The sequence below is a fragment of the Microplitis mediator genome, chromosome 5, assembly GCF_029852145.1.
Source record: "Microplitis mediator isolate UGA2020A chromosome 5, iyMicMedi2.1, whole genome shotgun sequence".
Lineage (NCBI taxonomy): Eukaryota > Metazoa > Arthropoda > Insecta > Hymenoptera > Braconidae > Microplitis > Microplitis mediator.
In genome coordinates, this window is record NC_079973.1 from 13,406,328 (window position 1) to 13,421,576 (window position 15,249).

Genomic DNA, 15,249 nt, shown 5'->3' on the forward strand with positions numbered 1-15,249 from the left:
CTCGGGCAGCCAACTTCACTTTAGTCTAAAATCGTCTTGTTTCATCCCTCGTCACACAATATACTAGTTTCTTACTTGTTTTCATTTCCAAAGATAATTTAAAACCCCCTTGGGGGAAATTGATCTCCGAAAAAAAAGTTCGTGCTGTCGGACCTTGAGATGCTCAATTTTGAGTTGTAAGATGCTGCAGCTCATCTCAGGCCAAGTAAAAATTTTTTTTGCCCTCGATTCGGATTTACTTCTTATATTTTTGTCTCTACCGATCTCTTGCATCGAAGATACAAACTATCAGTAACGAAATAATATCATTTGACTTTTCTTATCAAAAATTTAATTTCCTACAAAAAAATATCGATGGAATTTTATCGTATTCAATAGTTTACTCATAAAATTCCTTTTATCTATTCACAATGGCTACAAAATCCGCGGCAAAAAATCATCTATCAAAACCCAGCGAAGGTTACAAATTTCTAAAATGGGTTCATTTTAATGTTCTCTGTGATTTGAACGGGAGGCTAAAAATTATTAGAATATTTTTAATTGAATTATATTTCTTTTTTTTTCGAGAACATTCGTTTGCCCGAGTCAAAATTAAAAAGGTGATTTGAGCCTCCAAATCCTATACGAGGGTAAGGAGGTTCAAATCATCTTTTTAGAATATGAAGATCCATGCATTAAAAAGGTGATTTGAACTTAAACGTGGTAACTTTGTCCGCTTTTACCAAGTTTAGGTTCAAATCATCTTTTTAAAAAGGTAAAATAAGCCTCCAGAGCCAAAATCTATAGATCAAGAGACTCTCATCGGATCGCCTACAATTGGTAAAGAACCAGAAAGGAAAAGGGGGCCACTAATTAGAAATGACTACCACGATCGAAAAAAATTTGAAATTTAAAAATTTCAAAAATAATTTCTTAGTAATAAATATTTTGTTGTAATTATAATAACTTAAGTTGACAAATAATAAAATTTAAAATATTAATAATAGTAGCTAAAGTTATACGAGTAGGCGTTCGAATAGAATAGTACTATGTCATTCGAAATTCGAATTGAATAATTAGTTTTTGACTTGTTAGTATATGATTAATTAATTATTTTATGTGAACAATAAATACCAACGATGCATTGGAAAACGGAAACTGCCGAAGAATTTGAAAAAAACTGCTAAAATCTAATCTACTGCCGCTGGGATTCGAAACCACGGCCTTACGAATATGAAGCACAACCACTGCCGCACTGCTACTCGGACGCTCATGATCAGTTGGAAATATCTTTATGTATTTAGAACGCAGATATTATTATAACAATAATATCATGCTAAAGAATTGAGCTCATTCGAAGTTACAGATTAAAAGTATGGTAGGCCATGGAGGGTTAAAATATCATTTTAAAAAGGTGATTAAGTCCTTCATACGCTACTTTTAGGACATCGAGGACTTAAATAACATATTACATTCAGCAGCGAGTCCAACATCAAAAGAACTGAGGCTTTGGAAGCTCAAACTACTGTTTCAATTTTGACTCGAGTGACCTTTAGAAAAATATATTAATTATCATATCAACGTAGTTAAAGTGCAATTAGTGTACAAAAAAAAACCGATGATTCATAATCAATAAAAATATTGATAATAGGTTGGGGAACTTTGGTGACTTAATTCCATTGTTAAAGTCATTCGATAATAAGAAGCGATAATGAAATTCTAATAACAATTACCATTAGAGCTAAGATTGTTTACTGATGTAAGCATTTAAAAAATCGTAACTATTTGGGTGACATTGAACATGAGGTGACGTCGTGGCATAATAATTATAATAATAACGATTAGTTTGAGTATATATACGACAGAAATTTCGTTAGAAGAAACATTAAGCATCAAAACAGCCAACAATTAATTTTTTTTTTTGGTTAATACAAAAAAAAATTTATAAAATGTCTCTAAAATTTTTACTAATTTTTTTCTTCTTGATCGGGATCGCCGAAATGAGGGTAAGTACAATAATTATTATAATTGACAATACTTTGAAAAAAATTATTATTACTGAATATAATTAGATTCAATTATATGTATAGTAATATATAGGGGAGACCGGGGTGCTATGGCCCCCTGGGGTACGAAGGCCCCCCCTCAAAAATTAGGTAAAAAAATTTTTTTGATTTCCGTCGAGTTATGACCACTCGATAATGTTTTTATCATATTTTAGGCCAATATGTAATCTATGGGGTAAAATAGACCACTCGATAAAAAAAATTATAACAAAAAAATTATTTTTTTTTTTTATTTTCACATATCACATATTGACCTAAAATATAATAAAACCATTATAGAGGTCATAACTTTACGGAAAATAAAAATAAAATTTTTTTTTTAATTTTTTTGGGAGGGGGCCTTCGTGCCCCAGAAAAAAAAATTTATTTTTCGATTTTTTGCAAAATTTCGACTGATTCTTCCGAAATAGACGGAATATAAACGAATTTGATGGTCAAAAGCCACAAGAAGAAAAAAACGGCTTAAGGGGGCCTTCGTGCCCCGGTCTCCCCTACAACTGAATAAAAATTTCTTATATATTTATATACATATATATTGGGATCCCTAAAGAAGTGAAAAATGTTATTTTTGTTTTGAGTTTCTTTTTTTATTTAAAATAGTATATTGTGAACCAAGGGAAGAAAGTAAGTCATTTCAACCCGCATGAAAATTGTCATCCGAGCCGAAGGCGAGGGTGACAAACATGCAGGTTGAGATGACTTACTTTCTTCTCGTGGTGCACATACTTTTTTTTATTATACCAGGACCGAAAGTTCTTTGATGTAAAGAAACATCAGAAAATGTATGGTTATAATAAAGACAAAAAAAAATTATGATTTCAATTTTTTTTTTGCCCTGGTTAAAAATAATTTCAATAAGTTTGTGCATATGTCAATTTTTTTCCTTTATAATAATAAAATAATAAATACATTTAGATGTTGCCTGGTAACAATCTGTAACAATCTTGACATTTATTATTTAGCTTGAGAATTTTTACAATTTCAAAAAATTAATTACAATTTGATAAAAAATAAATTAAATAAAAATAAATAATAAAACAGCTCGATAACACCGGCACACAAAAAAAATTAAGTAGAATATGCAGTTGACCGGACCTACCTACGGGTAAGTATTTTGGTCCGCTGAATCCGAATTCGAGGTCAGTTTGACCCCTACACTCTCGAAATTTCGAGAAAACTTCGAAAAACCGTAAAAATGATGAAAATCGGCAGTTTTAATGATAAAAAAATTTTTTGGAACTAAACTAATCGTGATTTTTATGTATTTCGATCCGCTGAATATGAATCGAAACTTTATTGAGACCACGAGCCGTTTTAAATGTAAAAAAATCACACAAACCCTCCAAAATTCCGAAAAAAGTAATTTTTTTGGTTTGTTTATTCTCGTGTTTGACTTTTGAAGACTTAATTGCTTGTGCCTGTAACCAGGGCACCTCCACGTGGTGACGGTGAACAACAGAACCATCTGGCAGAGTCCCTGGGTTAACGGCGTGTGTGCCGTCATGGCAGGTACAAGTGATAAGTACTTTACGATGCAGGGAATCGGAGCCTCAGTATCGGCGTCTGGTCAGGGTGAGAAAGCAGGCTCGCAGGCGTCGCCATTAAGCGACTGCAGCTCTTCAGAAGTGGAAAACTTGGCTACTGGAGAGTATACTATATACTATAATAGAGTATACTATAGTATACTTTTCGGAATTTTGGAGGGTTTGTGTGATTTTTTTACTTTTAAAACGGCTCATGGTCTCAATAAAGTTTCGATTCATATTCAGCGGATCGAAATACATGAAAATCACGCTTAGTTTAGTTCCAAAAAATTTTTTTATCATTAAAACTGCCGATTTTCATCATTTTTACGGTTTTTTGAAGTTTTCTCGAAATTTCGAGGGTGTAGGGGTCAAACTGACCTCGAATTCGGATTCAGCGGACCAAAATACGTACCCGTAGGTCGGTCCGGTCAACTGCACATTCTACTTAATTTTTTTTGTGTGCCGGTGTAATGAAAATGTAATACCGGATGCAATAAAATCAATGATTTCGAGTGACGTTGTAAAATTCGAAAAATGTAAAATTAATAATCTTACAATTAATAATTATTATTATGTTAAAAAAGATGAGAAAGAATAAGATTATCATGAACTTATTATCGTTGCCATTTTTTTTATTTTTATCAATTCATTAAAAGTAACTTAATCTCTAATGTTTCTTGATTACGTATTTTATTTATGTTATTGATTATACTCTTGTTACTCTAATTAATTAATAAAAATTATAATCATACTTTTTGTTTTTCGATAAAATAAATAAAGTCTTTAAATGATTATGTTTTAATTTTTAACAGGTATTTTCATTTAAATTCTTAGTTATTCGACTTTTATTTCAATTACAGATAAATTAAAAAGTATGTACATGATAGAAAGTGAGTAAGTCACCCTAATTTAATTTTCAAAATTATTTCACTGAATTGTTTGACATAAATCATTAACCAAAATAATTTTTTCTATTAATTTATTTATAAATACACTTCACTATAAAAATATCATAATACTGAGGAATTACAATACCATAAAATTTTAATTTTACTTTACCTATGATATTGTAAACAAGTACGGAAGAAATTAGCTTGGGTTAGGTTGAACGTGTCAATGAAGTTTGACAGCCGGAAAAAAATATAACTTTTTTTTTAAATTTAGCTGGGAATAAATATAGCGATTATTTTTTTTTTTTAATTTTATTAGTCGGGCTAGAATTTACCACTTTCATCCCGCAAATTAGGGACAGAATACGAACTTTTGGCATCGGTATGATAAAAAAAAACTGTCAATTAGAATTAAAACTCAATACGAATGAATTTTTTTCCTACAAGCTAGTAATGTACCTCGTAAGAAAAAATATATATCCGGAAATATATGCCGGCAGAATAGCATATATACGAAAATACTAAAGATTTAAGCCGCGTATATACTATTTGACTGGACTATATGTTTTTTCGTGCGGGTCGTTTAATACGTATTGCACTGAATAAAAAAAAAAAAATAATAATATATACTTTGTTTATCATAGCTTGATTATACTTTCACCAATGGATCAACGACGATAGTGATCGCATGTGATGGGAATATTTATAATCCAGATGAATGTACTTATAAAAATTATGATGCTCCTGAGAATTCGGGTGTACATGTAGACAACGGTAAAGTTACTTTTACAAGTCTAAATTCTGCCAGTAATAATGGTATTAATTCTGACTTTAACAACAACTACAACAACAATAACAATGAAGAAGAATTATGTCCAACTGAAACCAGCGGAATCATCGCTATTAATAACGATAATAACAAAGTTAAAAATTGTATCTTCGATAGTATAACGGGTTTGCTTGCTATTAAAAATATAGATACTAACCAAAATACCATGACCATTAATCATGATAGCAAAGAAATTACAATTGATAACAGAAATAGTAATTTTAATGAAATAATAATTAATGGTAACAGTGAAAGAATAATTGTAAATAATCATGTTCAAAATATTGTTGATATAATAATTGCCGGTAATAGTGAATATATACAAGTTAATAACTTTAATAATAATGTTTGCACAATTAGTATCACTGGTAACAATAGACAAATTGATATTTACAATGGGTATAATAACAGGAATACAGTAACTGTTAAAGGATTAAGAGGAGTAATTAATACAATTAGTATGTACTGGTGGACTAATTTTAACGCAATTTATGCTCCTACCCTGTTGAAACAATCTCATAGATTCCCATAAAAAAATATTTACCCTAGAAAGTTTATGAGAAATGGCAGTGTATTTGGCACTGAAATTCCTCATAGTTTCTCATAGAACGATTGTATGAGAAAAAACGCAAAACTCTTATTTTTTATTCAGTTCTCATAAAATCTGATAAAATTTTTATGAGAAATTTAGAATGTTTTTTATGTTTATGATATTTTATGAGACATGAAATCATAAGTAGAGCATTCTATCATTTCAAGCGATTTTGAATAATCTTATGCGATTGAAAGGTATTTTCGTCTTATAATTAAATGAGAAAATATTAATAATCGACTGCGATTCTCCTATGAGGTTTTATGTGGAAATAGTACACTGAGAAAATAATTTTCTCCTGACAACTAAATTTTAGTTATGACAAGAAAATGATTTGATTGCCCGCATTGCCAATCATATATTTGGTTATTTTAACTAAATATTTTATAATCCACCAACAAAACTAGTTATTGGAAACTATAAAATATTTAGTAAAGATAATTACGCGTTTAGTAGAAAGCATAAAATCAAATTAATTACCTGTAGAGTTTATAAAGTAGTCATAATGAAATATATGAGTGATCTTTAGAGAATGTGTTATTAATAATAATTGAATATTATTTTAAAATGACAGAATATTTATTTAACGGTTAAATAAATGCATATTCAAAAGAATAATTTATTTCCTTGCCACTTAATTTTTTTCGTACTATGACAAAAATTGTTCAGAAAAAACATTAATATTAAACATTAATGTCATAGACTAATATAGGATACCACTATAATCAAAAATTTTCAGCGGATAATCCGTCCCATGAATGCTTCAAGCTGGCGAATATAAAAACTCTGAAATAAGTATCTTACCAGGGACATCACAAATGGTGGGCGCGATCTAGTGGCGAGCACCGAACTACTCCCGCTGCTGCTGCCTAACATTATAACTTTTTAAATCAATAATCATTAGGTTCAAATATATATTTTTGTATCTAAGTAATGTTTATTAGAGTTAATATAACAATACTTTGCTTTAACATTTGGATTTATTTGGACTATAAAATAATTTAGTTGTCCCTTAAATAAACATTTTCTTAACTTTACCAAATGATTTTATTATCTTAGAGAGAGAAATATTAATGTCAACCAAATAGGGTCTATTAAATCATTTGTTAAAAATGATAAAATAGATTATATTGACGTAATAAAATTTAGATGTCCCAAATAAATTTTAGTTTAACAGAATTTAACAAAACCAATTTAATTGTCCAAAGAGAAATTTTTTTTCAGTGTAGATCTTTATATAATTTTAAACGATTTTGAATAAATTCATGCGAATGAAAGGGATTTTCGTTTTATAATTATATGAGAACGTATAAAAAATGAATTGCAATGTTCCTATGAGCTTTTATGTGGAAATAGTAGATCGTATTTTTTCCAGCAGTTTTGAATGAATTTATGAGATTGAAAGGGATTTTTGTCGTATAATTAGATGAGACGTATGGATTATCGACTGCATTTTTCCTATGAGGTTTTATGAGGAAATACTTAATCTTTACGTCATTTCGAGTGATTTTGAATGAATTTATGCGAATGAAAGGAATTTTCGTTCGATAATTATATAAGAATGTATAATAATTAACTGCAATGTTCCTATGAGATTTTATATGGAAGTAGTCATCACATATTATTTCCAGAGATTTTGAATGAATTTATAAGATTGAAAGGGATTTTCGTCTTATAATTAAATGAGAACGTATGATTAATCGACTGGCATTTTCCTATAAGGTTTTATGTGGAAATAGTAGATCTTTATATAATTTTAAGCGATTTTGAATGAATTTATGCGAATGAAAGGGATTTTCGTTTTATAATTATATGAGAACGTATAATAAATTAACTGTAATGTTCCTATGGGGTTTTATATGAAAGTAGTCATCTTATATCATTTCCAGCGATTTCGAATGAATTTATAAGATTAAAAAGGATTCTCGTCTTATAATTGCATGAGAACGGATAAATCATCGATTAAGTAGGGGAAGGGGGGGGCAAAAGGGGGTAGAGTAGGCAAAACGGGGTACCCCCAAAATTTAATAAAAAAAAATTTTATATTTTAAATGATTTTTAAACATTCCAAAATCACTTCTGTAAATATAATTAAGCGTTACTTTGAATTTGATTTGGTAAACTTTTTCAAAAATTAATTGTCAGTTGAAAAATATTAATGACGTTTGTTTTATGATAAAAACTATTAACAATTTTTTTTCTTCTTTTGTATCCAATAAACATGTAAAATATAATTTTTCTTCATGTAAATTACTTACAAAAAAATTCAACTTAATCAAATTCGTTTAAAATCCAGAATTTTTTTTTTTTTTACCTTTTTTAGGGGGTACCCCCCCCCCCCCCCCCCCACACTTTGCCCGCAGAAATGAAAATTTTTTTTTTCAACGGTAACTGAAAATTTCTTCTATTTTCTTTGAATATCATTAAAAAAAAAAAATTAGCGTATTTGAGTCCTCGAAAACTTGGTATTTCCTTAAGTACCCCCTTTTGCCCCTCCCTCCCCTATATCCATTAAAATCTTATAGAAGCATTGCAGTTAATTTATCATACCATCTCATTAAATTATGAGACAAAAATACCGTGTAATCTTATAAATTCATTCAAAATCGCTTGAAATGATATAGCGATATCAACTATTTCCATATAAAACCTCATAGGAAGATTGTAGTTACTTAATTATACGTTCTGATTCAATTATAAGACGAAATTTCCTTTCAATTTTATTAACTTATGCGATTGAAAGGGATTTTCGTCTTATAATTAGATGAGACGTATGAATTATCGACTGCAATTTTCCTATGAGGTTTTATGAGGAAATACTTAATCTTTATGTCATTTCGAGTGATTTTGAATGAATTTATGAGAATAAAAGGGATTTTCGTTTGATAATTATATGAGAATGTATAATTAATTAACTGCAATGTCCCTATGAGGATTTATGAGGGAATAGTTGATTTTTATATCATTTCAAGCGATATTGAATGAACTAATAAAGTTGAAAACGATTTTCGTCTTATAATTAAATGTGAACGTATGAATAATCGACTAAAATTTTGCTATGAGGTTTTATATGCAAATCCTTAATCTTTCTATCATTTTAAGCGATTTTGAATGAATTAATAAGATGGAAAGGCATTTTTGACTTATTATTATACGAGAACGTATGAGTAATCAACTGCAATGTCACTATGAAGATTAATACGAGAATAGTTTTGTCTTATTGTTTTAAGCGGTTATAAAATATCATTCAACATTAATAGGCTTCTACACGGAGAGAATTTTATGGTAAAAGTTACCATCAAGTTATAGTACAATTTTTAAACTGAATTATATGATTGATAATATCATTTAAATTATTAAATAAACAATCTGAATGGTAGTATCTACCATCTATATGGTAAAGTTTACAATTATTTATGATAACCAAAAATTATAACTGTTATTATATTAAATAATTACTATACTATTATAAAAAATCGTAATTCTTAATAACCTGATGGTAATGGTTACTATCAGCCTAAATATTGATGACCATCTAAGCTAATAAAAAATTAAAATATAAACGTTATAGTCTGACGCTTGTCTATGTGTAATTTGTTTAACTGGGGAAGTGATTAATTTCACACACACACACACACACACACACACACACATATATATATGCACACAAATACACACACACACCTACGCACGGGTTCGCACACATGTACATACACACGGGTGCGCACACTTACCCGCACACATGTGCATATTTACCCGCACACATGCACACACGCCGGTGCGCACACATGCACACGCACGCGCGCGCTTGCACTTATACACCCACATGGACATACACACACGCGCACACTCATGCACACACACATTCTTAGTTAAGAATTTTTACGACTTTGAATAGTAATAGTTACCATCATCGATTGTAACAATTATAATTTTTAATAATTACAATTAACATCTTCGATAGTAACCGTTACCATCATCAATTGTAACTGTTATCATTTTCAATAGTAATACTACTCAGTATAACCACTGAAAAATGTTATTACCATTTTAGATAGTTAAAATTACAATTTTTGTATTGTAGATACAATAATTAATTTCTCTCCGTGTAGATATATTAATTTTTCTTTATGTAAAATCTTCAAACATTACGTAGGTAAAAACATTTTTTTTTAAATTATTTAAAAATTTTTTTTTCTAATCGATTTAAATCGTTCCTTTTAATAAGGGATGTCATTAAGCTTCATATTTTTCAATAGTTGACCACAACAAATCCACTAACAGTAAAAGATTTTCTGAGAGTTACTGATTTTTAAAAAAGTCTCATCGAATCTCATAAATCTAGCGTTTTCGAAAAATAGATTTTATGAGAAATTTATATCATTATCATATAGGGGAGGGTGGGGCAGAGCGGCCCCCCTAAGCCAATTATTATTTTTTGTGGCTTTCAACCATAAGATCACTTTACTTTTGTCCTATTTCGAACAAATTTATGGAAATTTTGCCAAAATTCTGAAAAAAAAAATTTTTTTTTTGTGGGGCAGAGCGGCCCCCCTTCAAAAAGTGATAAAAAAATTTTTTTTTTTCGTTTTTTTTTTTTTTTTAATTGTTTTTATCATCAAGAATGTATTTCTTTCTCTTGACAACTATTTTTGGTTTTATATTACTCGAAAAAAATTTTTTAAAGTGTAATAAATCGTTCACTCTCGATTACCTTAATTACTAATTGTTATTTAATAAAAAAAAAAATCAATTCTATAGTTTTACTTTATTTCAAAAACTTATCAACTAAAAATAAAATTTAATTTTTATAAATTTTTAGCGACCAAATTTGCCTCTTACATAGAGAAACGGCCGAAAAATATGAAAAAATAATTTTTTCGGAAGTTTCGGCTGGTCCATTTTGCCCCAGGTGTTATGCGTAGGGCTAGAAATGTGGAATTATACTAATTTTTCTTTAATTTGACGATAAAAATATGAAAAAATCACTTTTCAAAATTTTGGGCTTGTCCATTTTGCCCCACATGTCATGCGTAGGGGTACATATGCGCAAACATATCGGATTTATAGTAATTAGTCGAAAAAAAAAAATTTGTTTTTTGATCAAAATTTAAGGGGGGCCGCTCTGCCCCACCCTCCCCTATACTAAGTTCTCATCGGATCTCATAAGATGACAATTTCAACATGAAGAAATAAAATTTATTATAATTCTTTCAAATTTTTTAAGTAGAAATAATATAGTTAATAATCATGTAGGAACTTTTTATTTACTTGAACATTTGAATAGTAATTTAAGAGAAATTTCTTGTTAGATAAGTCTCTTAGAAACTCATAAATTAAGTAACCACATAAATATATTTTTATGAGAAATTGATGTGTATTTGGCACTGAAATTACTCATTAAATCTTTTAAAATTTTTGCATTCATCACTCTGCGGAAATGTCTTATAAAATCTTTTAAATACTCTAAAATTTTTTAAAAGAATTCAACTTTAGATAAAGTCCCATTCAAACTCATAAAACTCGTAGGTGTTTTTACATAAATAGAATTGATGAGAATTTGAGAGACTTTTACGTATCAGGATATTCTGTATAAACTCTCATTAAGAGTAAAGTAGTAAATACTTATAAAAACTCATAAAGAAATTATCTAATTCAATCTTATAGAAGTTTCTGACGATTTAACTTATAGTATCTCATAACATAAAAATTCTCATTTATTCCCATAAAAATTGTATAAGATATATCGCTTAAGATAATGAACAAAATAAAAACCCATAAATTCTCATAAAGAGTTTTATGAGCAAATTTTTCGTTTCTCATAGAAAATTTTGTAGCTCATAAAGTCTCATAGAAAAATATGTTTTTTTTATGAGAATCTATGAGTTTGTTTCAACAGGGTAATTATTAAAATACTGACTGTTAAATGAATTAATTAATAACAATAATAATTCACAATAATTTAGACAGATATGATAATATATGATCATTTATGAACACCACACTGTAAAAAATCCGGAGTGAATTGGGAGTGAAATAAAATCCGAATTCACTCCGGATTCACTCCGCCACTCGGAGTTCCGGAGTTTTGAAAAAAATCACTCTTTTCAAAAAAAGCAGTTTTCTCGAAACTGAAATTGATTTTTCTTCTATTGGCTTGGGACCTAAGGCTTTATAACATTTGTTGCAGTATAACGGATACAAATTATTATATGACGTACAGTAAAATCTCTATAAAGTTCCGCTCTGAATAGTTCCGTTCTCCTCAATGTTTTCTCCTTCTCTTTAATTCGTAAATTTAACTCGTAAATTTTTGAGCATGAGGTACTGAAATAAATTGAACTAATGAACCATTGACACTAAATTTGCGAATTTAGTTAATATCAGTTAGAAAATGTACATAAGCCTAAGGCTAAAATATTTCTACTAGTTAAATCTTCGTGTTTTAAGATAAATGAATAAATATACACTTATCTAAAAAATTAAAGGAACAAAAAAATTTTATAAATTTTTTAGTGATTTTTGAAAGGCTGTATTTTTGTGAAAAATGATCGTATCGAAAAAATAAATAAAAGCAAATCGAAGCTTGAAATCTCTTGCTTGAAGATCTTCCAGCAAAATAATTTTCTGAGCCACGGTTTATGCGGAATCATAAGAAAAAGGTCGAGACAAAATTTTTCTAAATTTTTTGGTTTTGTTTTTAAGGTCTACGGGGCCGGGAAAATTTTTTTTCTAAAAAACGAATTCATGGCTCGCTTAGGAAATTTATTCAACTACAATTTGCTTTTTTTTTTGTTTCTCTGTACGTCAATTTGCTGCTGAGATATCAGCCTTCAAATGAAAAAGGATCCTTTTGTCTTGGATTATTGATATCTCAGAAAATAATGGCCGCACAGTAATTTAAAGGGCAGTTTAAGAAACTTGAATAAATTCTCTTCAAGCTCCATTTTCGATTTTTTCGAAAAAAAATTTTTTTTCATCCCTGATATCCATTTGAAAAACCCTTAAAAAATGGCCATTTTCTGGTTTTTTAGTCGACTCATCGCTACTCTGCGAATATTGATAAAAAAAATAATGTTGCCAGGTAATTTTACAGCTTAATGTACTCCCAAAAACCCTGGAAATTTTCAGATTGATCCATTGAACCGTTTGTCCGGGCCGATTGCTCAAAGTTTTACAAAACAATTAAAGGAACAAGTTTTGTTCCTTAATTTGTGTAATCATTACCAAAATGAAAAAATCAATTTTTTTCGGATTTTCTTTCATTTTTGCGTTAGTTATTCAGAAAATGTAAGTTAAAGAGAAGAAAAAAAAAAATTTCCGAAAAACGAAAAATAAAGAAAAAAAAACTGAATAAAACGTAAACAAAAAAAAAGTAAAAAAATTCTTGTTTTATCTCCTTTTTCGGAAATTTTTTTTTTTCATCGATGTCATGTAGAAATTCGTGAGTTTTTAATACGATTCTTAGACTGTTCTTATACGACATTTATATCTAATAGACATTTAGCTGTTATTGCCACTCTGCCATTAAATATCGCTATTATTGGAGAGAATTTAAAAATGGTAGAGCTACTTTTAAAAAATAATGCTGATCCGAATCCTGATGCTGATACTTTTGGATCACCACTAATTTTTGCTGCTATTACAGGAAATTTACCAATTATAAAACTTCTTCTGGCCTACGGTTCAGATGTTAATATTGCCCTAGTAGAAATAATCGAGTTTTCACTCGATATAAACCAGTAACTGGCCAGTAATATCGAGTAAAAACTCGAAATCGCGCCACCTACAACTAAGTCATAAACATTGGTCACACCGACACTGTACCTTTACTAGTGTGTGTGTCTGTTTATTTTTTTCTGTCAATCTGTACGCGTCGTTGTTTTAAAAAATATTGAAAAACAGTGTGAATTAATTAAAATTTGTGTATATTAACGTGGAAATATTTTTTTAATTTTCTTCAATTAAAAATAATTACTTTATTGTCAGATTTATTGTTGTTATTCTATTAATCTAATGATGTTATTTATTTCATAATATAAATAAATATAAATTAAACGTTTATCTCATATCGTTTATTTAACATTATTTTTATTTTATTTGACAATTTTTTATAACCCTTGATAACCTCAATATTCAAAATTGATAGTTTCACTGAAGCCGCCATGTTTTGTTCGATCTCTAGTAAAACTGGCCAGTTACTTGACAGAAACTCGATATTACACTGGCCAGTTACTGGTTTAAGTCTAGTTGAACTGGCTAGTTACTGGCTAAAAACTCGATATCATTTCTACTAGGGTGCAAAGAAAGATTATGCAGTAAGTCCTCTACATGAGGCTGTCCTAAAGCTAAACTCGGATGCAGTAAAATTTTTCTTAAATCTTGATATGATTGATACAAATATAGTGACAGATCTTAAAGATTCAGCACTTCATTGCGCAATGATGGATACGACTGACGATAATATCATAAGGCAACTTCTTAATGCTGGTATTGATTTTAATTTAAAAAACAATCGTGGTGAAACAGCATTCAATACTCCAAGACAACATAATTAAAATAAAGTTGATGATGCAATTACGGAACATATTGCGAAATGTAGTGCGGCGAATTTTTATGTCAATGAAGAAAATTTAGCAGTCATAAATAGTAAAAAATTTGGCGAATTACGCGGCCAGTGCATAAGCGAAATTGAAAAAATGAAGATAACATTTATTGGTACAAGTAATGTAACGTATCATTATGTTTTGTATAATAAATGTGTACACAAATTAGCTTTAAGTTTAAAATATGTTAGTGATAGGACTATTTTAGATTCTGCCATTCAGTCTATTTTTCCACTATATGCTGGAATAATAAATTACCGCTTAAAAAAAGCAGAGAGAAGAAAAAAATTTTGATTCAATGCTATTGATTTAACTTTTGATATTTTCCAAGAACTGAAACTCCCAAGTACTTTCATAAGGGATATTTATAAATTTCTATCGAATGAAGATTTGAAACAATTACAATAAAATATTTAATGATCTTGAAGTTGACAGACAATTGAAAGTTTTCGGATTTTTTTTTTTCAAAAATTGATTAAAAAAAAAATAAAACGAAAAATATGCACATGTGGGAAATAAAAAAAACTGTTGGTGCAATTTTTCAAAATATTTTTTTCGTTATAATTTATCGTGTTGCGAAAAATCCAAAAATTATTAGATGTCGGCTAACTTCAGTATCATAATATTTATACGAATATTTTTACTTAGTATTATTTAGTTTGTAACAAATCAGTAGTTATTATCAAGTAAATTTAATGAATTAATTTTTGTTACATGTATTTTATTATTATTATATGGAACAAAACACTTTATTTTTAAAC

At 28.9% G+C, this 15,249-nt stretch overlaps 1 protein-coding gene across 1 annotated transcript; it reads left to right on the top strand.

Annotated features, from left to right (window-relative positions):
• The first annotated feature begins 3,547 nt into the window (after nucleotides 1–3,547).
• LOC130668846 (probable serine/threonine-protein kinase clkA) lies at nucleotides 3,548–5,822 on the top strand. The gene is made up of 2 exons (XM_057471334.1): nucleotides 3,548–3,715; nucleotides 5,106–5,822. Exons 1-2 carry the CDS (start codon nucleotides 3,548–3,550, stop codon nucleotides 5,820–5,822), a joined length of 885 nt encoding a protein of 294 aa, XP_057327317.1.
• The last annotated feature ends 9,427 nt before the right edge of the window (nucleotides 5,823–15,249 follow it).